The sequence below is a fragment of the Schistocerca cancellata genome, chromosome 3 (assembly GCF_023864275.1).
Source record: "Schistocerca cancellata isolate TAMUIC-IGC-003103 chromosome 3, iqSchCanc2.1, whole genome shotgun sequence".
NCBI lineage: Eukaryota > Metazoa > Arthropoda > Insecta > Orthoptera > Acrididae > Schistocerca > Schistocerca cancellata.
The window spans coordinates 35,967,444-35,994,732 of record NC_064628.1 but is presented as its reverse complement, the minus strand read 5'-3'; the positions used below and the strand labels follow the sequence as shown (position 1 = coordinate 35,994,732).

Below are 27,289 nucleotides of genomic sequence, written 5' to 3'. Positions count from 1 at the left end.
ATATTGAAAGAATTAGAAACAAATGAAGTAAGAAATAACAGAAGTTTCATGGTCCATACTCACATGTATGCACAGACTCTACGATACATGTAAATGAATTTAAACTGAAAAAATATTCACTGTACAGCATATGGTATGCTAACGAAGGCATTGTGATATGTATTAACAGAAAAGTGGTACTATTCCTGCCACGAATTTCGTGATGATAACATAAAATTACAGTAGCTTATAATACACTTCCCATAAATTAAATTCTCTAAATAAAAATTTCATATTAATTTATGGAAATGTTTTCAATAGCTGCAGTAATTTAATAAGATCATTTTGAAAAGTGATGCATCACAAATTAAATGGTTTCATCTGTTTGTAATGGGACAATAGAATATTGTTTCTGAATGTCAAGCTGCACAGCTTTTTTATGATGCAATAATAAACAGTACTGATTTTCGCATTGCATCAGAAGCTCTTCAGGCTACCTATGATATCATCATTTAGGTGTTAATTTATCTTCTTGTATCCAGCAAATAACTTCCTTTGTCTGTTTACCATCCATTCACTTAGATAAATGCATTCCCAATCCCAATTTCAGATTTATTAGACACAATTATTTTCTGCACTCTATATACCAATACATTTATTCATCTTCCTATCTCTCCTAGCAATTCCCATCACTGTAGTAAGTGGGAAGAGGTAAATCTTTCCAGAAGTGGTAAAATTTTAGTTTCACACTCATTGGAAGCTTAATTTTGTAAACTCAAATCGTTGATCAAAGATACTTCAGGCTATTTTTACACTTTTCTTATTTATTTTCCTGTCATTCAGTCATCATGTCCAGCATCTGTGAGTACAGAAACTCTAAAATTGGTTCTATAGCTTGACATTTTTTAAATTGTTTGGGCCACCTCTGGGTCACAGTGCTTTGGTTTTTGCTGTGCTGTTGTCACCTACCACTTCTGGTGTTCTTGGTGGAGATTAGCAGTTGTTTTTGCATTAGTATGTTGAACTTTTGTGTCAGCTCAGTATTCCCCGGTCTCATCGAGGTTAACTTATGTAAGGGATTTTAGGCTGGGTCTGGCTACATTGTTATTTTGTACTATTTTCTTTCTGATTTTTCATTGCATATAGGTTAAGTATTATTACAATTAATTTTCTTGCCATTTTCACAATTTCTGTGCTACAATCTTCTATTTGCCATTGGAGTTTACCTACATGAGTGGCAGACAGTACAATCTCATCAATAAATTTATCACAGTTCATATATGTCTAATTTAGAAACATTGCTTCTTTGTTTTCACAGTTTATGGATCTGAACACTTCCACTATGACTCTGTAAACAACTTTGGTGATGTGGAATCTCCTTGTCCGACTCCTTATTCAGATCTGAAGTCTTCATTACCATGACAATGTCTTTTGCAAGCTGTGGTATCCCCACAACTCTGGTGATATGGAATCTCCCCGTTTGACTCCTTATTCAGTTCTGAAGTCTTCACTGCCATGACAATGTCTTTTGCAAGCTGTGGTATTTGCATATACTGCCATATACAGGGTGTCCCATTTATCTTGACCACCCTAAATAACTGTTTGTCCAGATGCAAATTATAAAATGTTTCAAGCAAATGTTCTTCAGCCATCAGGGGGCATCAGTCAGCATCATTGCCTTCATTGTAGCTTTGTTTTTTTATAAAGATTTGAATAGCAGTATGACTTTAAGCGGCACCCTGTATTTTTTATTGGGTAAATAATTTCCTCTCCTAAAGACCTATTCAAAAAGGTATCACAGTGTACCATTCACTGAAACAAACCGTTGTTAATTACGTAACACAACACTGACTTTGAGCCCGGGATCACAAACTCGTCTACCTGCTGAAACTCGTCTACCTGCTGCAGTTGTCAGAAAACAAATGAGAGCGAAGTTATAACATAACACAAAATTGACATCAACTCTCTTGTACCATTGCTCAGGAGTAGAACATTCAAAGGTGCTCAAAGTGGTGACCCTGGACACCGATACACTGGTGCACTCGTTGAGTGAAAGAATTATTTACTGTTTCCATTGAAGAGAATTACAAGCAAGCACGATACGTTCCTGCATGTCCTCTGGAGTTGTTTGAGTATAGCGATAGTCAACGTCTTTAATGCATCCCCAAAGAGAAAAGTCAAGAGGATTTAAAACAGGAGACCTAGCAGCCCAAGTAACTGTTCCTCCTCGACCAATCCATCTGGCAGGATACTATCAGTTCAGAACATGACGTGCATGCAAGGCATTGTGTGCTGGACATCCATTGTGTTGATACCACATAAGCATTCTGATTGTTAGAAGCACTTCATCCAGAAGAGGAGGAAGAATTCATCTGAGGAAGTTGGCATACGCGGTGCCATTTAGACTACCATTGATGAAATAAGGGTCAATAGTTGTAGTACCAAGCATCCCATACCAGACATTAACTCTACATTGACGCTGATGTTACACCTGTCTAAGCCATCGTGGGTTGTCGCTGGACCAATAATGCCTGTTCCTTGTATTTACTTGTCCTTTGTCTGAGAAGGAACATTCATTGGTACATAGAACACTGGAGAAGAAGTTAGGGTTGCCGAGCATTTGCTGCTGTGCCCACTGACAGAACTGTACGATTCTGGAAATCATTACAATGCAATTATTGATGTAGGTGTACATGGTAAGGATGCAAGCAGTGATGGGTAAGAATACCATGTACACTGGTTTTAGGAACACCAAACTTGTGTTCAAGCTGTCATGTGATCACATGTGGATTCATAGCAATGGAAGCGAGAACAGTAACTTCGGCAGCTTTGTCTGTGTGAGTGCTATGACGATTGCGTGGTCGTGGGTTGAAACTTCCTGTTCCCTGAAGCATCGCAACAAGACAAGAAAATGTCCATCGGGAAGGTGTGTTCTTGTCAGGATATTGCTCTCTGTACAGTTCCGCTGCCTGTGTAGCATTTTGCCTACCTTTAACAACAACAATAAAGGAAACATTTATGTCGATGCAGTTTGTAGGAAGGACAGCCTTTACTGTATGCTTACTGTACACAACAGTATTTAAATGGACTAAACTACTGTGCTAAATGTACCCATACATAAGAAAACAGTATTGTAATTACTGTTCTGCTAACTTACATTCCCCATATATGAGTAGCATTTCTACCTTCTCTTCATTGGTGTACATTCTACTCACACAACAATGTTTGACAGAATGATGGGTGTGCATTCTACTTATGTTTACATTTGTTCTCTGTCAGCGTCAGCTTGTGGATGTGTTCCATTACCCCGAGTACCTGCACTAAGCACTGGGAGCGTAAATGTCAATGTTGTATTATGTAACTAATAATGTTGTGTTTCAGTGAATGGTACAGTGTGGTACCTTTTTGAATAGGTCTCTAGGAGAGGAAATGAATTACCAAATAAAAATACAGGATGCCATTTAAAAACTTCATACCGCTGTTCATATCTTTGTGAAAAACAAAGCTACAACAAATAAAATCATGCTGATTGATGTCCCCCTGAAGGCTAAGGAAGATTTGCTTGAAAAATTTTGTAATCTGCATCTCAACAAACAGTTATTTAGGGTGGTCAAGATAAATGGGACACCCTGTACATATTCTCCAATATACTAATGGAGACTGAATTAATGCCTTCCTTCTCAAGGGATGTTAGTACTGATTTTTTTTAAGTGAGTCAAAAGCTTTCTCAAGATCTATCATTCCCAAAGAGGTAACCCATAATCTTTGCTTGATTCTATAATTTTATTCACAACTTGCAAATGGTGCACTGTACTATATGCACTACCAATGGTTGCTTGCTCTTTCCCCTGACATTGTAATTGTAACTGAGAATATGGGAGCACATATTTCCACATTATATTTCTAGATTTAATTGTTATTCAAGCGAATTTGCTCTTTTCCCTTCAGGCACACAGATTTTATTACTGTAAATAGAACTGACCATTTAAATCATATGATAGTGGAGAAGTCTGGGTGCAGTATAAATAATGGAAGGAATAAGGGTAACCAATCACCACCACATGGATAAAATGATGATATAGTATATCATTATACATAGTTAGATGATTCCTGTGTGCTGAACAAGGTCAGTGACTTTTATTTGTGATTTTAAGTGAATTTTGTCTTCCATAGCAAGAAGTAAGAACATTTCTGTTTAAAGAAGAATTAAGTTCCTTATCATTAACAGTCAAAGAGAAACACCTGTGAGTACACTAACCCTCTCAGACTCGCAGTATTATTCTGTGAATTACCAATAGTAATAGCAGTGCTCACTCTTTTATGTGAGATGTTGTAGAATTAAACTGATTTGTTAGTGAGAAAGTCTTTGTAAATTAAAGCCATTGCTGTAGGCCGCCATTGCAGAAATGTTGATCTCAAGAAAATTTGAGGTGTTACTGTGAAAACATCATTATTAGAATTTGTTCAAATTTATGTTGGGAAAGTATTGTTCTGAAGAATACAATTAATAGCATGAATTTGCACACATAGTGAAGCTTATCTGGAAAAAGACTATTGTCCTTTTCAAACACAATTATGAAATCTACAAAGCGACATACTCCCCTACCACCCACTTTTCATTAAATACACTATCATGGCACACTGATGATTCTGGTCAATTTTTTGGGAAGAGAGAAATGAATTTATATGAGGTTTCAGCTTTTACTGAGAATTTGCAGCGTCTTTGACAAGCAGCCAACTAGATACCTCAGCAAGCTGCACAACCATGATATTACTCAACATACAGAAAGGAGTTTTTAACCATTCATACTACTCTCAAGGAGAAAGGTATTACACTAGTTAGGAGCGATAAAACTTTTTCCATGAATTTTTATGTCTTAGAATATAACTGAATTTTTCCATGCAACGGACTTAAAGTAAGACCAATGAGGTTAGAGTAAACAAATACAAAGTTAATTGAAGTTAGTGTCCTTTTCTTTATTTCCATTCCCATTGTGAGAGATACTAGAATAAGCACTCAAAATTGACTTAACAAGACTGAAAATGTTGCCGAGTTTTCACGTAAGGTTCTTCTTTCAGAGCTAACTTACAAAAACTTGTGCAAAAACACATACAGCTACATTGTCCTGGAGCTACAGCCCAACAAATAACAGCCAATATGTTATGAATTCACATGGGTAGATTTCTCATATCATGACAAAATTCTGCAGACAACAAGAGGGAACATCTCTCAGTGAGAAGCAGAAATGTTTCACACAACTCCAAACAGAAAAAAGGTACAGATTGTACATAGACATAGCTCTTAACAATTACTAAGAGTACTTACAGGAAAGTCACTTGTAGAGTTAGTTTGGTCACAAAAGATTATCTTGGGATCACCACCTTCTGAACCACATATAACAACTTTTGGAAACAATTCTTCATTTGAAAAGAAGTTGTTTGCTCTTTTTGTATCCTTTATCTGATGCTTCAATTCTGGAATCACAGTGTTTACAGCGATCCATTCTCGAAAGCCTTCACTGACTACTTCCTCTTCTGATATAGTCTCTAGTGTCTTACTTACTTCATTTTCCAAAATATCCGGATGATTCAGACTTGAAGAAATTTCATCTATTTCATTGTTGTCACTATTAAAAGATGGCTCCAAGTTTACAGGGGTCTCAGAGACTGATGATTTAATACTTATCATCTCATTATTCACATTTCTATCATCTCCTTCAAATTCTGCCTGTTCTTCATCTGAATTAATTAGATGTTTAAGATCTGTATTTGAGACACCAACTAGAGCTTGAAGCCTTTTTGATGTGTTGTGTAATTCATTAAGTTTGTTTTTAATTTCATCCTTATATTTATCTACTTGTTTTTGTTCTATCTCTGTCAGTTCACCTTTCTGAAAAGCAAAGAACAGGTATATACGAAAATACAGCAATCACGAAACAAGTACAAGAACAGAATCTTATGCAAAACACTGTAGTTTCTGAAGCGCACAAAATAGTTTTGTAACACCACTTTATCTTACACATTTTTGGAGCAACAATCACACACTAAGTTGCATTATTCAGTCTCTAGACCAAAAAAACTATATGAAATATTATTACTAATTATTAAAAGTAAAGTAAAAGGCTATAGCACTCAAACAGGCTTCAGGTCTGACTGCAGGTAGAGTGCAGCCTTTCATTTTCCATGGCAGGGGGAGGATGGAGAGATCATTCCCTGGCCACCTTTTGTCCCAGGAAAAATCCTTGGTGGTTAGTTGATAGCAGGTGTAATGGATCTGACAAATAGACATAATTTTGTTATATTATACACTAAAGTCATGTCAAAAAAGCCTTTGCGTAAGATAATAATAAGTTAGGTGTTGCGATCAATAATCGATATTGGAATTCTATGGTCTTTGTAGCTTATGTCCGTGATCTTTGGTCTACAACAGGTTTTTGGCCACTTGAGTGTTGGCCGCGGTTGACTGTAGTTGTGTATCTAGTTGTGACAATAAAAGTGTGTTTTCGATACAAAGAAACCGTGGAATACTGCGACATGATTTCAATAGTCCTGTGATAATTAAAAAACCTGCACCTTTTCTTGGACCCAGAGCAGCAAAGGAATCATCGCCTAAACAACGAGAAGCCACATGGACAACGCAGACTCAGCAGCATCAACAAAGGAGACATCATGGCCAACTCTACTACAGCCATTAGCCACACCGTAACGGTGTCCTTATGGAGATAACTTTTCGTGCACAGTAGAGCGGGTTCGTGACAACTGGGGGCTCATTGCCAGGATTAAGACATATGTACTGGATTGAAAAAATCTGTTTTGCAGAAGTCTAATGACCACGTGGTACAAAGAAGTGCTATACATGGAAGTCAAGGGAGATGAAACGTAACAGTAAAGTGGACTGACCACACGAGTGAGGACTCAGACTGAAAAGATAAGTACATTTGTGTAGTGCTGTTTGCGCTGTTTATTCCTTTTATTATTTTGTGTGTGAAACTTCACGAAAATGACCATTGTGAAAGAGGAAAGTGGTGCTGAATCCGAGCAGGATTGTGAAAATTTGTTAGTCTTTGGGGTCGTAGACATGCCGATAAAAACAGAAGACGAGTCAGTCAAAGAAGCGGATCAAAGTCTTAATTCATCAGAACATGATGGAACAATCGTTAGCTTTAAATCAAACAGTTGCAGCCCGCTTACAAGCTAATGAAGATCAATTGCAAAACATGAATCGGACGGTCGACAGTTTTCAGGTTATAAATCAGAAAGTGTCGCGTCTAGAAGGAGCTATGAACAAAAAATTTGATAATGTCTTACTTTGGGGTAATAAACTTCGCAACGATATATCAAAGATAGACAAGAAACTTAGCAAGGCAGAAACAAAGATTTTGGCGGTAGAATCTAAAGTGGGAGAAGTAAAATCTAGTCTGAGTAACAAAATTCAGTCTGTAAAAAATTAACTGGTCACAGACAGAGAGAAAAATGCAAAGTGTTTTATTAATGTTAATAGTCATATAGATACAGTTTGTTTAAATGTAAAAGCTATGGCAGTAGATCTTGCAAGTAGAGTAGATTCGAAACTAAATGATGTGAATGATAAAGTGGAAACAGTCAGTAACACAGTAAAACTCCACGAGATTGAAACTAAGACAGATGTTAGTGAATTAAAAAGTACAGTATCAGAGTTAAACCAAAAGTTTGAAATATTTAGCAATGATGTAGCTAACAAAAATTTTTCTATGAACACATGTACTTTATTATCCAATATTCCAGTTAAAAACTTTTCTAATGAGTGTAGTTTGCATCCTGTTGAGTTTCTGCAGAGTTGTAGAGACAATTTTTTGCCCAATATGAGTGAAAGTTTCAAAATTAAGTTTAATAAAAAATTTTTGGAGGGGGAATCTTTGTCATGGGCCAATCAAAATTTTTCTATGGACATGTCTTATGCAGAATTAAATTGAGTTCTTAAAACGGTTCTGGTCTGAAACTGAACAAGCCAGGATAAAGAGCGAGTTCCTGAATGGACCAAATTATAGGGAAACACGGGGGCTATGAAACAGTTTTGTAAGAATCAACTGAAGAAACTTGTACATTTGAGTAAACCCTTTGATGAGCTCACACAGATGCTTTAAAGAGAAGGTTGCCAACAGATGTGCAATGGGACCTAGTGTATGGACCAGATGACAACATTGAGCAATTTCTAAACTACGTGGACAAACTTGACAGGATTATAGACAGTGGGGAAACCAAAAAACTATTTCAATCACACACAAAGAGGTGGGGATCATAGTTTTGGGGAAACACTAATTTTAACAGGAAGGAAAACAGAAGGCCCAACAACCATAGTTTTCATCATAGGGAACAAAATAGTCACAATATTAATAATAATTTCCATTCAAGGAAAAACTATAATTTCCATTCAAGAGGACAATCTGGGAACAATTGGAATAGAAGTAATTACAGGGAGTCTGAAAACAGGAATTGGCGTGAACATAGGGACACCAGGAGTCAGAAAGCTATGGGGAGTCATGAAGTAAAAAACTAGCATGCGCTCCATTGTCGGTCCACAAGGTAGGGGCGAAAAGCATAGATAATAGATGGACCAATAACACTGACTACGTTGCACCAAGAGATACGTCTCAAGTAATGAGTAGTTATCTTATGAATGTGTACTACCCTCTAAACACAGTACCTCTTAAGAACGAACACATTGGTTGTAATAAAGACCCAGAGAAAATAACTGACTTAGTTGAATTTTATGAATGGGCAGAAGCTTGTAGTTTGTCAGAGGACCAGCAGATTAATGATTTAAATGATTTAGGAATTGATGCACTGATGAGGGAACCAAGTGAGCAAATTGTTGACACTGATTTAACAAGCAAAGAATTAAAAACACTTGGGTGTGAAAGCAACGTTTTAAGTTTTCGGGAGAGAGAGGTTGATGATTGTAGTATTTGGGAAAATGAAGATTTAATGATACATGATGATGGTGAAAAATATTTTGTTTGCTTGAAAGAGGAAATGGAGGCATTAGGTGGTGTGGGAGAAACTGATATGCATGTTGTAGATGTATCCAGTTTAAGTGGTGTTAATGCCAGTGTCACAACCAAATAGGCTCTGTAATCCAACATCTTATGAAGGAACCTGGGCAGTTGATAAAGATTCCCTGAACAGTAAAACTGACTGTGCAAGTAGACTACCATTTGCAATGAACAAAGGTGAATTATTTCTTTATGATATGTGGCTAAAGAGTGATGCAATTAGAAATGATAGCAATTTTAGAAAAATGATTCTTAATATATCTCAAATTTTATATCCTGATTGGTGGCTAAATACTAAACATATTATTGAACAACTGAAGGATAAATACCTTAGTGATGAACGATGTTATATGGGTGAAAATATTTGGATTAATGAAATTATCAATGCAAGTGACAGTGCTAATGATGTGTGTGTTAATGTAATGACCGTAGATAATAAAGGTGACAGTTATATAGCTACTTTTAAGTCAGGAAGTCATTGTTTTAGTGAAATTCAAAATGATTTATTGTATGAATATGTTCAGCCTGAAAAAAGTGATTACTTAGGTAGTCCATTCATTAGAGCTAAAGTTGGTACCTGGGAAGGCAAGTGCCTTATAGACACAGGGAGTCAGGTGTCCGGAATATCTGAAATACTAAGCAAAAAGCTGAAGTACGAGAAAGGTTACATTGAAATGCCAGTCATTGGGGTGAAAATAAGAGGGGCTACAGGAAAACATAGTAAAACTGTGAAAAGTCGTCAAACTTTGTTATCTTTTACAATAGAGGGAGTCACATTTACACATGGATGCCTAATTATACCAGGCCTCAGTGATGACTGTATTCTCGAGATGTCATGGATTCGGAGTGTAGACGCAAGATTTGACTGGGGAGGACAAAAACTTATCATAACAACACCAAATGGGGGATGTATCTCCACCAAGTTTGTCAGATCAAATACAGTTTTGTGTAATGATGAATTTAACACTATAAATCTTGTGAAGGAGAAAAGATATGTTGACAAACACATAACAGAGCTAGATTTGAGTGAAGTAGATTTCAACACACTGGTAAACACTAAGATTTCAGAAGCCAGCAGTATAAATGATGAGCAAAAACAGGAAATAGAGTCTTTGTTATGGGAATACAGTGATATCTTTAGCAACATTCCAGGGAAAGTTAGAGGTTACAAATGCGCTTTGCTATTAAGATCACATGACCCATTTTTCATAAAACCATATGGTGTGCCCATAGCAAAACATACAGCAGTTGAGAAAGAATTACATAAGATGGAAGTGTGTGGCATAATTGAAAGGAGTATCAGTGCTTATAATAACCCACTGGTAGTTGTGTCAAAGAGGGATGGAGGAGTGAGAATAGTTCTTGACTCCAGGCCTTTAAACAAGATCTTATACAGGGAAACAGACCACCCTGAAAACATTGACGAGCTGTTGCACAAGTTCAAGGACATAAAATTAATGTCAAGTCTAGACTAACCTCAGGCTTTCACCAAGTACCCCTGGCACCCAAATCTAGGAAATACACTGCTTTTCTTTACAATGGCCGTTGCTATCAGTATTGTGTAGTCCCGTTTGGCTTGAACTCATCGGTAGCAGAATTCATTAGAGCATTAGACCATGTGCTTGGGCAGGAACTTGTATCCAAATTAGTGATTTATGTAGATGACATTTTAGTAACTGGACATGATTGGAATGAGCATTTTGGTTTTTTAAGACAGGCATGTGAAAAACTTAGAAGAGGGGGAATGACACTAAAACTAGAAAAGTGCAAATTTGCAGTACCTCAGTTAAAATTTTTGGGACATGTCATAACAGAAAAAGGAATTTTGGCTGATCCAGACAAAATTAAAGCTATTGGAGAGTCATCCTGTCTAAGTAACTTGTTAAAGAAGGACACTGTTTGGATATGGAGTAAAGATTGTCAAGAGGCTTCCGACATAATAAAAAAGGGACTGATTTGATTTGATTTGATTTATTTCGTGTTCCATAGGTCCAACTGTGTTGGATACACAAGGACGTGGAACGAGTCAGTTTTTTACAAATACAATCTGATAATCTTATAGCATATACAGAAATTTGAGTACATAATTATATAAAAATTTATACAGTAAATTCTTTGGGCAGCAATACAGAAAAAGAAAATACATATTTTCTTAGAATCATTAAAACACTACAGAAAACAGATATGGAGCACACACAGTTACAGAGCTCAGGTTAAATAAAATTCATAGTGGCATTATGTCAACTTGTATTATATAGTATTAAAATATTACAATTTATTTAGTTAAAAATTCATCTAGTCTGCAAAAAGCTTTTTCTAGCAAAAATATTTTTAGAGCTTTCTTAAACTCACTATTGTTATGAATCTTTGTCTTTATTTCGGGAGGAAGAGCATTGAAGAGTTTTGTTCCAGTGTAGTGGACACCCTTTTGTGCCAAGCTCAAATTTCTGAGTTCACTGTGTATGTCATTCTTCCTCCATGTGTTATGCTCATGATAATTACTGTTTGGTTGAAATATATCTATATTTTTACAAACAAAACACATGAGAGAAAAAAATATATTGGCATGTAGTTGTGTATATTTTAAGATTACGAAAACTATTTCTACAAGAATCTCTTGGGCGCAATCCACATATAATTCTTAAAGCTCGCTTCTGTGCAATGAACACTTTCCTTGCTAATGGCTGGTTGCCCCAAAAAATAATTCCGTACTCAATGAGACAATGAAAATAGCCATAATATGCCACTTTTTCAGTGTTAGGTTCAACACATGTAGTGACAACCCGTAAAGCATAGGTAGCAGAGCTAAGCCTCTTACAGAGATCAAAAATATGTGAAGACCAGTTCATTTTCTTGTCAATGTGCACTCCAAGAAATTTTGTTGTTTCCATTCTAACTATTGGTTGATTACCACATGTCACACTTATCTCTCTCTCTTTTTCTGTTTTTGTACAGAATTGAATAAAGCTGGTCTTACTGGAATTTAATGAGAGACCATTCACCTTGAACCAATTAACCATATCTGAGAGTATGTGATAAATGAGTTCCTCAAGAGTGTTGTCTGTTCTACTGCTCATAAAAATTGTGGTACCATCAGCAAATAATGTAAATTTACACGGCAGGCTTGTACATGATGGTAGATCATTTATAAAAATCAGGAATAATAGTGGCCCAAGAATTGAGCCCTGGGGCACTCCACATGTAATGGAACTCCATTCAGAATCTGAGGAAGTGTCACATACTCCACCCGAGCTATTCAACACAACTTTTTGTTTTCTGTCTTGGAGGTACGACTGTAGCCAATTGCCTGCAACACCACTTATTCCTACTAATTTTGCTTTTTGCAAGAGAATCTGGTGATCAACACAGTCAAACGCTTTGGATAAATCGCAGAAGACACCAAGTGCTAGCATTTTTTCATTAAGAATTTCTAGGACTTCATTTGCAAGTGCGTAGACTGCATCTTCTGTTGAACGGCCCTTTTGAAAGCCAAACTGGCTCTTACTGAGAACTTCGTTCTTCATGAGATGATCAGTAATTCTTACATGTATTAGCTTTTCTAGAATTTTGGAGAAAGCTGTCAGCAAAGAGATAGGTCAATAGTTAGTTAGTTCAGCTTTATCACCCTTTTTGTACAGGGGCTTCACAATGGCATACTTAAGTCTACTGGGAACAACACCTTTCTAAAGGGAAGCATTGAAAATATGACAGAGAATGTCCCTTATCCACACACAAGAATATTTCAATAAATTACTAGATATATTATCAACCCCTGCAGAATTCGTACTTTTTAGAGACATGATGATTTTTTGAATTTCTTCTACAGTGACAGGATTAAAGTGCATTTCTGAAATTGTGTTTGAATATACGGCTTGACAAAGAGTTACAGCTTCATCAACATCGGGCTTGCAACCAATCTGTTGAGTTGAACCTGTTACACAGACCAGATTTCAATTTACCTTTCTGTTTACATACCGACAGCAGTGATTATGGACTAGGTGCTGAATTATTTCAAGTACAAGAAGTCAATGGGGAGACAGTTCATGTTACAATTGCATTTGCAAGCAGAATGTTACTGAAGCATGAAAGGAACTATACAGTAACAGAAAAAGAGCTATTAGCCATACAGTGGTCATTTTCAAAATTCAGGACCTATTTACTTGGACATAAGGTAATAGTGTACTCTGATCATAAAGCCTTAAGCTATATACAGGAATGCAAGCTCTATCATGATAGGCTTACAAGATGGGAATTGTATTTACAACAATTCAACTTTGAAATTAAGTATATTAAAGGCACTGACAACATAGCTGCAGATGCTCTATCAAGGCTGCCAGTAGGAGGGGAAACAGAAATTTTTGATCAGAATGAAGAAAAACAGTTTAAAATGAGGTATATTAAAGGGGTCACAGATGAAAAAGTTGTTAGATCATTGTGTGATAAAATCAGGAGGAGCCAGAACCGTGATGCAAATTGGAAATTAGTAAAGAGCTGTTTAGGGAAAAAGAACTATGAAAAATTAGACAAGTACTATAAGGTATTTAAAGGTACTCTGTTTAAGAGAACTGATGAAGACTCAGACAATTGGAAACTATGCTGGCCTGAGGAGGAAGCTGAGAGGTTAATTAGGTATATTCATGAGAGCTATGGTCATTGTGGCATACAGAAGTGTATGCAGAAATTACAAGAAAACATATACTTCTACAATATAGCCAAGAAAGTTAGAAAAGAATTGTCAACTTGTGATAAGTGCCAACGAGTCAAAGTAACAGAAAATGTCAAGGTGAAATGCAAAACATTATTCCCGCACAACCTCTAGACTTAGTGGCTGTTGATTTCTGTTGGGCCTCTTCGAAGGAGTAGGAGTGGCCACTGCTACATTTTTGTCATGGTGGATGCATTTTCTAAACTAATCAAGTTGTATCCTGTCAGAAAAGCCACAGGTAAAGAGATAGTTACAAAAGTTGAAAAAGACTATTTCTTAAATGTTGGGAAACCAAAAGCAATCTTGTCAGATAATGATTCTCAGTTTTTGTCAAAAGTTTGGAAAGCTTTTGTTGATAAATCGGGAATCAAACATGTTCAAATATCTGTATATAATCTGCCGTCAGACCCAGCTGAGAGGTATATGCGCGAGATTGGTCGTTTATGTCATACATATTGCAGTCATAAACATCCTACATGGTACGACCAAGTAAGAGACTTTGAAGATGTTATGAACAGCTTGCAGCCCACTTCCACGAGATTTTCACCTTATGAAATTAAGTTTCATCTAAAACCAGACAACATTATCACTGAACTCATAGAATTTCCACCGTACACAATGATGACTATGCGTGAACGTGAAGCCATAGTCAAAGAAACCATGATAAAACCGGGGGAAATGAGAAAAAGACGACATGATGGCAAGATCAAAGCAACCAAGTTTAAAGTAGGAGATTATATTTTAGTAAAATCACATGAGAAATCAAAAATTCTAACTTCTGAAACAAAGAAATTCTTTGATATATACATGGGTTCATTCGAGATTGTAGAGCATCCACACCCTAATGCATACCAGTTGGTGTATCCTAAATCCAGGAAAGTTCTCGGGCTAAGGAATATTGTTTCATTGAAATTGTATAAACAAAAGGGGTAAGACTATTTTGAGAAAGTTAAAAGGTGACTCAACAAAGGTTTTTCACTGGAAATTATGAAATTTTATATATAAAAATTGTCTCATTTTGATACAGTTTTGTGCCCTTTAAAATGTTTATTATTTGTTTAATATGTATTCACTGTATGAAGTGTTTGCAATGAATTTTCTGTGTAATACGCTTGCCATGTTAGTTCTTGATATTTCTGTGTGTTTATGAAATTTGATTGATATTTGATAATTTGTGTAATTTTAGTTTGTGTAACTCTCACACCACACTTGTTGAGACATCATTTAAAATGCAAGCCACTAATCAGCACTAAATCTGTCTTGCAACAATTAAGTTTTTTAATTTTTTTAATCTTAATGGCAGAGTCACTACACACTTAAGTGCTTGAGATGTCCAACTCTACTAGGAGACAATCATTTTTAGTAAACCACGTGAATTACTGTACATTTCTTTCTCAACCACTGCAAAAGCATAGGCAATAATATTTTTTAATTTTGTTAGATACATACCATTCCAAAACTTTCATCCTTTGCACTTTTACTGTGAATATGAACCCTTGTAATGAACTGCCTGTAACTTTACTTTTGAAAACAATTTAATTTTGTTATCCTTGAAGTAAGTGTTATAGTCTGTGATAAGACATTTTACACCCAATATGTTGATGCATTTGTATTACATGTTTATTGAATTTATTATTTTTTTAAAGGATCTGTTTTGGACCAGTGCATGCCTTTGTAGTATTACTCAGACAGATTCTGTAAACTTCTCCCACTAGATAAACATTACCAGAAGGTTAACTATGTATCCTAACCATGTACTTACATATAAACATTATGTAACCAAAAGGTGATCTCTGTATGTGATTTTTAGATAACATGGCATTATAGCCAATGAAGCGATACAAACAGCTAAGATTTGGAAACAGACGCACTGTATGAAAAGCAGAAATCAGATCTTTTAACGGAAGTCACCTATGTGCAGATGGACAATGTGGGACAGACTGTGAGTAGTGTGAAAAGTGGGCAACAAAAGAAAATAAAACAAGCCTGCAGTTAAAAGTTAGTCTTTCAATGGTTTCATGTGAAGTGTTACAACATTATGGACTCTTCTAAGTGAAAATTGTGAATCTTCTTTTGTATTTCATTTACTCTATGGTTAAAATTGTATGTGTTCCTTTACTTAGTATAACAATTTCAGTGTTAGCATAATTCAAAGGAAACAGTTATATTAAAAATTGTAATTTATTTAAAATCATATTCTTGGCAGTTTCATTGTTCTGGTGTCAGAATTTTGTTCGCATTTTCATACTTACAAAATTCTTGGGGGGCTATTGTAATGGAACTGACAAATAGACGTCATTTTGTTATATTATACACTAAAGTAATGTTAAAAAAGCTTCTGCGTAAGATAATAATAAGTTAGGTGTTGCGATCAATAATCGATATTGGAATTCTATGTTCTTTGTAGCTTATGACCATGATCTTTGGTCTACAACGGGTTTTCGGCCACTTGAGTGTTGGCCACGGTTGAGTGTAGTTGTGTATCTAGTTGTGACAATAAAAGTGTGTTTTTGATACAAAGAAACCGTGGAATACTGCGGCATGATTTCGATAGTCCTGTGATAATTAAAAAACCCGCACCTTTTCTTGGACCCAGAGCAGCAAAGGAATCATCGCCTAGACAACGAGAAGCCACGTGGACAACGCAGACTCAGCAGCATCAACAAAGGAGACATCATGGCCAACTCTAGAAGTACTATACAGCCTTTAGCCACACCGTAAGGGTGTCCTTATGGAGATAACTTTTCCTGCACAGTAGAGCGGGTTCGTGACACAGCGTGAGAACCTGGGGCCATCCTGAAATGACTGGAATAAGGAAAAATGCCCAATCTTGCCCCAGATTGAAGCCAAGACCACTGGGCCTGGAGCTTAGCACTATACCAGTTAGATCAAAATAACATTGGCAAATATTACTATTATTAATACCATTATTTTAATTTGTTTATGATTTAGTCTGTCCCATTTTGAAATGATAAAGCAGAGGGTTTTAATCAGGAGACAAAGGTCTTGAAGGTAAAGATAAGCTAATCAACATACACTAATTATAATATTTACGAAAGTGTTACCGATCACACGCACTGGCTTCATTTATTTACTCCCATAGACATCCATCTCTCACCATAATATATATTCCAAGCCAACACAAAACAACATCAATTTTGATGTATGAAACAACTGTGTCATAACAATTCTATTACAAATCAAATCTCCACAATAATTATAGAGATTTAAGGAAATTAAAAGTTCTGAATTGTGTGAACATTATGAAAGCAATATTTTTAAGTTTTCTGTTAACAGTCAGCAGTAGAATGAGTACAGAAAACTGCTTATTGCATGACTACGAAAACTATTATGCCTGTTGATACAATGAATCAAAGCAATAGCTAAACGTGCATGGGCACACACGTGTGTGCGCGCATACAAACACACACACAATTATAAACAAATCACATTCACATAGCACTGCAAAATGCAATGACAATGTAGCACTAAACGACTAAACATACACATTTCCTAACAAAATACCATAAAATAATGGACATAGACAATAACACGGATTCTGAATAGAACTAATAAAGGGTGGTATCCATAAGCGTTAGAAAAGTCAGGAAATTGTGCTATTTATAAGTGGTAGAAAATTATACTGCCAAAGGATAGGGACATCACGAGATTTTATAATGGCAAATGAATTTCCCCACAACAATTACTTTAATATTTATGGTGGTGTTCGTTATTGCAGAATTTCTGATAAAACATTCATAAATGTACTACTAGAAAGAGAAGACGCTAATAATATTCATCACTCCACCATAGTACGACACAGAAGGGAAAGGAGTTGTCAGCCATAAAAATTATTGATCATTAATCTAGTGATGTATAGAAAGCAACAGAATATTAACATCATGCAAAGACTAAAATCATATCTCCAGAATGAGATTTTCACTCTCACCAGAGTGTGCGCTGATATGAAACTTCCTGGCAGATTAAAACTGTGTGCCGGACTGAGACTCGAAATCTGCAAGGTTCGCAGAAGAGTTTCTGTGAAGTTTGGAAGGTAGGAGTCAAGGTACTGGCAAAATTGAAGCTGTGAGGACAGGTTCTGAGTCATGGTTTGGTAGCTCAGTCAGTAGAGCACTTGCCCAATGAAAGGCAAAGGGCCCGAGTTCGAGTCTCAGTCCGGCACACAGCTTTAATCTGCCAGGAAGTTTTGAAATCATATCTGTTTGATAACTTCTTCCACTACCATGAAAAATTTCTGACTGTGTAGTAGTAGTATAATATAATGTGTGTGTTTGTTCTGACAAGCATTTAAATGTTGTGTCACAAGATTTTTCACTGAGAAAACATATTATAAATGCGAACTGAATCATTCTACATCACAGTGACAGAGATTATACTTATGATCCATAGAACTTGGAGCACATAACTGTCTCAGTTATTAAGGTACAAAGAAAAGACATGTCATGTAAGAGCTGATGGGTGGTGGCCTCTATGAAAATCAGGCTCCAACATGTACAAACACAGTAGTGCCATGCGTGGAGCTCAGCCTATAGTAGTATAATGGGGTTTGTGGTCACTTCTTATGCTATCCCATACTGTAATATTTTTAGAAATGCTTTATTACTATGTTACCATGCACAAAATGAAAAATGTTATGTGTAATATATGGATTGCATGTCTCAGCAATACAGCCAGCCATACGGTAGGTGCAACCACAATGAAGGGGTATCTGTTGAGAGGCCAGACAAACATGTGGTCCCTGAAGAGGGGCAGCAGCCTTTTCAATAGTTGCAGTGACAACAGTCTGGATGACTGACTGATCTGAACTTGTAACATTAACCAAAACAGCCTTGCTGTGCCGGTATTGCAAATGGCTGAAAGAAAGGGGAAACTACGGCCGTAAGTTTTCCTGAGGGTGTGCAGTTATAGTGTATGGTTAAATGATGATGGTTCCTCTTGGGTAAAATATTCCCAAGGTAAAATAGTCCCCCGTTTGGATCTCTGGGCGGGGACTACTCAGGAGGACATCATTATCAGGAGAAACAAAACTGGCAATCTGCGGATCGGAGCATGGAATGTCAGATCCCTTAATCAGGCAAGTAGGTTAGAAAATTTAAAAATGGAAACGGATAGATTAAAGTTATATATAGTGGTAATTAGTGAAGTTCAGTGGCAGGAGGAACAAGACTCCTAGTCAGGTGACTACAGGGTTATAAATACAAAATCAAATAGGGGTAATGCAGGAGTAGGTTTAATAATGAATAAATAGGAGCAGGGGTAAACTACTACCAACAGCATATTGAACACATAATTATAGCCAAAATAGACATGAAGCCCATGCCTACCACAGTAGTACAAGTATATATGCCAACTAGCTCCACAGATGACAAAGAGATTGAAGAAATGTATGATGAGATAAAAGAAATTATTCAGACAGTGAAGGGAGACGAAAACTTAATAGTCAGGGGGACTGGAATTCGATAGTAGGAAAAGGAAGAGAAGGAAAAGTAGTAGGTGAAAATGGAAAGGAGGAAAGGAACAAAAGAGGAAGCCGCCCGGTAGAATTTTGCATACAGCACAACTTAATCATAGCTAACACTTGGTTTAAGAATCATGAAAGAAGACTGGTATACATGGGAGAGGCCTGGTGACACAGGAAGGTTTCAGATAGATTATACGAGGGCTATCCACAAAGTACATTACGTTTTGGAATTAAAAATAAATAAAGCATTGGAATTTTTTTATTATGTACAGATGACAGCCACACTTAAATACTACTTTTCTACATAGTTGCCATTTAAATTAAGGCACTTATCGTAGCGATGGATGAGCTTGGAAATTCCTTCATCATAAAATTCAGCCGCCTGCGCCTTCAACCACGTGGTTACCTCTTTTGGGACAGAAAAGGTAATATTTTTGTGGATTTCATGGAAAGAGGCACTACAATAAACTCTCAAAGGTATTGCCAAACTCTGCACAACCTCAGAAGAGCAATACAAAACAAGCGCAGGGGAAAGTTGGGCTCAAAGATCTTGCTGATTCACGACAACGCCCGGGCCCACATGGCAAATGCCACTCATGAAGTTCTCGAATCTTTTAAGTGGGAGTTGTTTCCTCATCTGCCATACAGTCTCGACCTAGCACCGAGCGACTTCCACTTATTCCCAGCAATGAAGATGTGGTTGGCTATGCAGCATTTTGATGACGACGCACAGCTTCAAGAAGAGGTAACCACATGGTTGAAGGCGCAGGCGGCCGAATTTTACGACGAAGGGATTTCCAAGCTCGTCCATCGCTATGATAAGTGCCTTAATTTAAATGGCAACTATGTAGAAAAGTAGTATTTAAGTGTGGCTTTCGTCTGTATATAATAAAAAAATTCCAATACTTTAATTATTTTTAATTCCAAAACATAATGTACTTTGTGGATAGCCCTCGTATAATGGTAAGACAGATTTAGGAACCCGGTTTGCAATTGCAAGGCATTTCCAGGGCCATATGTGGACTCTGAACACAATCTATTGGTTATGAACTCTAGATTAAAACTGAAGGAACTGCAAAAAGGCAGGAATTTAAGAATATGGGACCTGGATAATTTGAAAGAACCAGAGGTTGCAGAGAGGTTCAGAGAGAGCATTAGGGAATGACTGACAAGAATGGGAGAAATAAATACTTTAGGAGGAGAATGGGTAGCTCTGAGAGATGAAATAGTGAAGGCAGCAGAGAATCAAGTAGATAAAAAGATGAGGGCTAGTAGAAACCCTTGGGTAAGAGAAGAGATATTGAATTTAGATATTGAAAAATATAAAAATGCAGTAAATGAAGCAGGCAAAAAGGAATACAAACGCCTCAAAAATGAGACTGACAGGAAGTGCAAAATGGCTAAGCAGGCATGGCTAGAGGACAAATGTAAGGATGTAGAGGCACACCGAACGTAAATATCAGTAACAAAAACTGGCGTTTGACGGGACAACGTACTACGAGAAATAGTCAAGCCGTAAATCGTGCTCAGAATGCAATGCTCAGAAATCGTGTGTTGTCTAGCGCCACGTGTGATCGTAGCCCTGTAAAATCTGAATGTAAACAAACTGTAACTGAAAACAAAGCTAATGTGGGGGTACGCCTACGTGAAATGGATCCAGAAAGTGATTTTAAAAGTGTAACTACTGATAACCGCCGGGTGCAAGATGCTAGCAAGGTCAATTTGCAGTCTAACTTTGCTCAATATCTTACACAAAAACTAACCCAAAGTGAACAATCCGCCACAAAGTGTATGAATAGTCCGCCAACCAACATAATCTCTCAAGCACCAATATATGTGCAGGACAAAAACGAAAGAAATTCCAGAATGTTACATAGCAAGAAAATCTCGGAAAAAATGAAAGTATTAATATTAAGTGACAGTCATGGAAGAGACTGTGCTCAAATACTGCAAGACAAACTAGGGCCCTCGTACCAGGTAAAAAGCATAGTAAAACCTGGCGCCCCACTAAAAGAAGTGATAAAAAACGCAGAATATTTGACAAGAAGCTTCGGTACACGTGATACTTTGATTGTAATAGGGAGTTCTAACGACATAGACAAACCTCTCGATCTAATGTTGAAGCATGTGGTAGAACCACTGGAACCAATACTCGCTCTAAAAAACAAAATGAATATCATTATCCATCCTATACCCAGGAGATATGATGTTCAAAATTTAAATAGTAAAATTAATACTGCAAACCTCCACCTGATACAGGCTCTGAATTTAGCTAAACAAAAAAAGAATTGCTGTGAACTTTAAAATAGAGAGACTAGCCACAAACCACTTCACAACACATGGCTTACACCTAAACAAATGTGGCAAGGAGATTATCTGCAATAGACTGGCCTTCCTGACAACTATGGGTGACAATAAGAAACCAAAAGTCAGAAACCATAAACAGACACTAATAAGCAATTGGTTAAAGACAAACAAGATGGGAAATAAAAAGAGTAATAGTGGCCATACTGTGCAAACTACACTAGACAAATGGGTCACAGAGACAAAACACAAACCCCCTGACCCCTCAAAAAGATCAAGAACCTGAAAGGATCAATAATATGATGGTGAACATTATCGAGACATCCCTCCAAAACGTCAATGTGATGCCTCAACAGTGTGAAGTGCATGTGGATACTTTTCAGGCCCACCTGGAAGATGAGATGGCTGCCAAGGACGACCAGCACAACTGCTCAGAAGTCAACATGCCTGGAATACAGCACAATTTAAACTCAAGGTCAGTGACACAGTAAATATGACTTCGACCCCCTGAGTAAACCCCATTCAGACCTGAAAATCTATTATCACAATGCCCAATCCTTGAGCAACAAAACTGATGACTTAAGCATTTTGCTGACCAGTGAACTAGGTGATATCTCAGTAGTATGCCTAGCAGAGCACTGGCTCTGCACTGATGTGGTTAAGCTAATCTCACTATCCAACTTCAAATTGTGTGAACACTACACCAGATCAAATCATGGACATGGTGGGGTTGCCATCTTCATCAAACAACACATTGAATATAGCCCACTTCCTACCCTAAAGGAAATAAGAACAAATAAGATCTTTGAATGTGCAGCCATAAAGCTTACAGAACTAAATCTAATTGTAGCTACAATCTACCGTCCCCCCTCCAGTAGTATTAATGATTTTCTGTTACAAATGGACTTGTTTCTATCCAAAATAAGTCAGTGGAAACAGGAGGTGATTATATGTGGTGACTTTAATATAGACTTTCTCACCCACAACATAAACAGGGAAACATTGATTAACATTGCAAAAACTTATAATCTGCATGGCCTTGTAAACGAGCCCACTAGAATAACACCCACATCCAAGACAGCTCTAGATCAAATTTTTGCAAATAGAAATAAACTTAACCCAACTCTAGAAGTATACAATGCAGGATTCAGTGACCACCAAGCTGTCATTCTAAAGGTCGAAGTTAGCAAAGATACCTCAAACCCAGTCCCACCTAAAACTTTACGAAGCAAGAGAACTTGAACAAGCTAAATGCCCTCCTTATTAAAGAAAAGTGGACAGAGATGTACACAGCCAATGATGTCAACATGAAATTCAACATATTTCTTGACAAAATGATCCACCACTTTGAAGAGGCCTTTCCGCAAAAACCAGTAAGAATAAATAATAGAAACAAGAGTTGGATTACACCAGCTATAAAAATCTCTTGCAAACATAAAAGAATACTCTACATGTTATGTAAACAAAGTAGTAACTCCCCCCAACTAACAGAATACTATAAAAACTACACATGTATCCTAAGAAGAGTGATAAGACAAGCAAAAAGGATGCAGAATGATGAGTACATTGACAAATCCAGCAATAAAGTAAAAGCAATGTGGAATATCATAAAAAGGGAAAGAGGGGAAATGAAAGCTTCACATACGAACATAGAAATCAAACTCCACAATGAATCTATATCCAATCCCGAAGTTGTGGTGAACTCATTCAACAATTTCTTTACAAGCATAGCTGAAAAACTGGTCCAAAGTAATACTAACACAAATTACCAACCAGCAAACCAAAAATATCACACATGTGCAGAATCAATTTTCATTACCAAAGTCACTGAAAATGATGTTGGAAAAGCCCTCAGAGAGTTAAAAAATTCATATTCAGCTGGAATTGATGGTATCCCAGCAGCTGTAATCAAAAATTGTGAACACACAATTGCTGAACCATTAACTCACCTCTGTGACTGTTCTTTCCAGGCAGATATCTTCCCTGAAGCTCTGAAACTTTAAAAAGTAATTCCTGTCTTCAAAAACGGTGATAATAAAGATATGAATAACTACAGGCCTATCTCAATCTCATCCTGCTTTTCTAAAGTTTTTGAAAAAATAATGTCCAAAAAAATGATGGACTTCATTGAAAAAAAAAAGATTTACTAAGTTTAGCACAACATGGGTTCAGTAGCAACAAATCTACTGAAACTGCAGTATATGATTGCATAAATACACTTTTAGAACTGTTAGATAGAAAACAACCCATAACACGCATATTTCTGGATCTGTCAAAGGCTTTTGACACTGTTGACCACAAAATATTACTGGAAAAATTAGAACACTACGGTATCAGAGGAATTGCAAACAACTGGACTGCTACATTCCTAACCAATCGGATGCAGAGAGTCAGCATGAAATATACTAATAGACAAAGCAACTCAATAACCGAAATACTATCAAGTAATAAAACTGTAAAGCAAGGTGTTCCACAGGGCTCAGTATTGGGACCCCTACTTTTCCTCCTGTATATTAATGACTTGAGCCTGAATGTTGATGCACACAAAACAATAATATTTGCTGATGACACAACTGTACTCCTCAAAGGGGAGAATACAGAGGCTGTGCAAAAAGCTGTGAACTTGGCTACTGATCAACTCAGCAACTGGGCAAAAACCAACAGATTAACTATCAACACCAAAAAGACAGCTTCCATGAACTTCCACACAACACAAAATGCAAATTCCTCTCAGCCATCTGTCACTATAAATAACCAGTCAATAGATACTGAAACTGTTTTCAAATTCCTAGGTCTGTGGGTTCAAGATAACCTGAAATGGAATACACATACAGGAAAGGTAAATGCCAGGATTTGCACTGGCTGTTATGCATTGAGTGTACTGAAAACATGTGCTAGCCTGAAAACATTAACCAGTGCATACTAACTACGCTTATATACAAGCCCACCTAAAATATGGTGTAATATTCTGGGGAAATGCTCCAACTGCTCTGAGCACATTCAGAATCCAGAAGAGAGCAATGAGGATTATTACTGGGAGCAAACCCAGACACTCCTGCAAACCCATCTTCAGAAAGTTGGAAATCCTTACACTGCCTAGCCTCTACATTCTTGGGACTCTAAAATTCTTCAGAAAACACATAGTGCCAATTGACCCCAGAGTCATAAAAAATAATGAAATACATGAACACAACACCAGGAAAAATGCAAACCTGCATGTTATATGTACAAACACTCAACTGTGTAAAAAGGGAGTTTTCCACATGGGCCTCCAACTGCTCAACAATCTTCCCACTAGTATTAAGTCCATCGAAGACAACATAAAATTTAGCAAAGCCGTGAAGTCATATTTGTTGTGTCACTGTTTTTACTCTGTAAATGAATACTTAGAACAGTAATCTTGCTGTTTGTGTTCAATTGTAAACATTGACCACTATAATACATTAGGATACTATAGGCTTACGTTAATACACGTTAACAATGTTAAATGATATTTTCCGACATCTGCAACACACTGTGTACCATCAGATCACATGGAATAAATAAATAAATAAGAGGCTTATCTCACTAGGGGTAAGATAGATACTGCCTACAGGAAAATTAAAGATACCTTTGGAGAAAAGAGAACCACTTGTATGAATATCAAGAGCTGAGATGGAAAACCAGTACTAAGCAAAGAAGAGAAAACAGAAAGGTGGAAGGAGTACATAGATGGTCTATATAAGGGCAATGTACTTGAAGGCAATATTATGGAGACAGAAGAGTAAGTAGATGAAGATGAAAAGGGAGATATGATACTGCATGAAGAGTTTGACAGGGCACTGAAAGACCTAAGATAAAACAGACAACATACCATTAGAACTACTGATAGCCTTGGGAGAGCCAGCCATGACAAAACTCTACCATCTGGTGAGAAAGATGTATGAGACAGGCAAAATACCCTCAGACTTCAAGAAGAATATAATAATTCAAACCTCAAAGAAAGCAGGTGTTGACAGGTGTGAAAATTTCCGAACTATCAGTTTAATAAGTCATGGCCACAAAATACTAACACCCATTCTTCACAGACGAATGGAAAAACTGGTAGAAGCCGACCTTGGGGAAGATCAGTTTGGATTCTGTAGAAATGTTGGAACATGTGAGGCAATACTGACCCTCTGACTTATCTTAGAAAATAGATGAAGGAAAGGCAAACCTAAGTTTCTGGCATTTGTAGACTTAGAGAAAGCTTTTGGCAATGTTGACTGCAATACTCTCTTTCAAATTCTGAAGGTGGCAGGGATCAAGTACAGAGAGCGAAAGGCTATTTACAGTTTTTACATAAACCAGATGGCAGTTATAAGAGTTGAGGGTCATGAAAGGGAAGCAGCGGTCGGGAAGGGAGTGAGACAGGATTGTAGCCTGTCCCCGATGTTATTCAATCTGTATATTGAGCAAGCAGTAAAGGAAACAAAAGAAAACTTCTGAGTAGGTATTAAAGTCCATGGAGAAGAAATAAAAACGTTGAGGTTTGCCAATGACATTGTAATTCTGTCAGAGACAGCAAAGGACTTGGAAGAGCAGTTGAACGGAATGGACAGTGTCTTGAAAGGAGGATATAAGATGAACATCAACAAAAGCAAAACGAAGATAATGGAATGTAGTCGAATTAAGTCGGGTGATGCTGAGGGAATTAGATTAGGAAATGAAACACTTAAAGTAGTAGATGAGTTTTGCTATTTGGGGAGCAAAATAACTGATGATGGTCGAAGTAAGAGAGGATATAAAATGTAGACTGGCAATGGCAGGGAAAGCGTTTCTGAAGAAAAGTTTGTTAACATCACGTATAGATTTAAATGTCAGGAAATATTTTATGAAAGCATTTGTGTGGAGTGTAGGGATGTATGCAAGTGAAACATGGACCCTTGTTTAGACAAAAAGAGAATAGAAGCCTTCATGATGTGGTGCTACGGAAGAATGGTCAAGGTTTGTGATTGCCATGGTACAGTACTAACAGATTTTGCTTGTAAGGTGCAATATATCACAGCAGTATACTACCAAAATCTCTTGACAATGTTACAGGTGACTCTCATTACAAAGTACTGGAAGAAGCTGTCCAATTATGTGTTTCCGCTATACAAAAATGATACAGCTGTTGCTGCACAAGACACAACTTGCTCCTTTTTTGGGGTATCAAATACTGCCTCACTCCTCCATATGCTATTTCTCTTTGCTCAGATGTAAAAACCATTGTGTGATAGGTATTCCTTGAATAATAACAAAGTGGTTTTCAAGGTGGAACATTTCCTGAATAGTTAAAAAGTACACTTTTACAACCAAAGATGCCACCAATTCAACCATCATTGGAAAAATGGTCTCGCACTGAAGGGTAATTATGCAGAGTAGAACTAAAACCATCACCAAGTTATTTTCGCTAGATGATCATCAAACCTTTATGATAACTGCTCATATGGTAGAGTATCTTGGACACTGACAATGTATTGGTTCCAACAACGCTACCCAAAAGCTGTCAGCTTCATTTGTGGGAACCAGAATACAAACAGAATGTTACTCAAGATTGTCTGCACTGCCAAGGTATCAGTGAACAGAAAAGCACTGATGAATCAGATGCACATCAGGCAGGAACATTTTCAGGAGACTCTGGCTAGGATGAACTAAATGGCTAAAAGTGAGATGAATGTGTGACTAAATACAAAAGGCGGAATGACATAAATGTTGGTAAATGTCTACTTTTGCAAGAAAAAGCTCAAGAGTTGCTACAAATTTCAGGCTTAAACTATGAAGACA

General features: G+C 37.0%; 1 protein-coding gene across 1 annotated transcript in view; it reads right to left on the bottom strand.

Annotated features, from left to right (window-relative positions):
• Positions 1-27,289, bottom strand: part of LOC126175611 (uncharacterized) — a 94,056-nt gene that overhangs the window by 24,958 nt on the left and 41,809 nt on the right. The window contains exon 3 of the mRNA XM_049922494.1: positions 5,306-5,869. Coding sequence (XP_049778451.1) covers positions 5,306-5,869 — 564 coding nt within the window. The remainder of the gene's footprint in view (positions 1-5,305; positions 5,870-27,289) is intronic.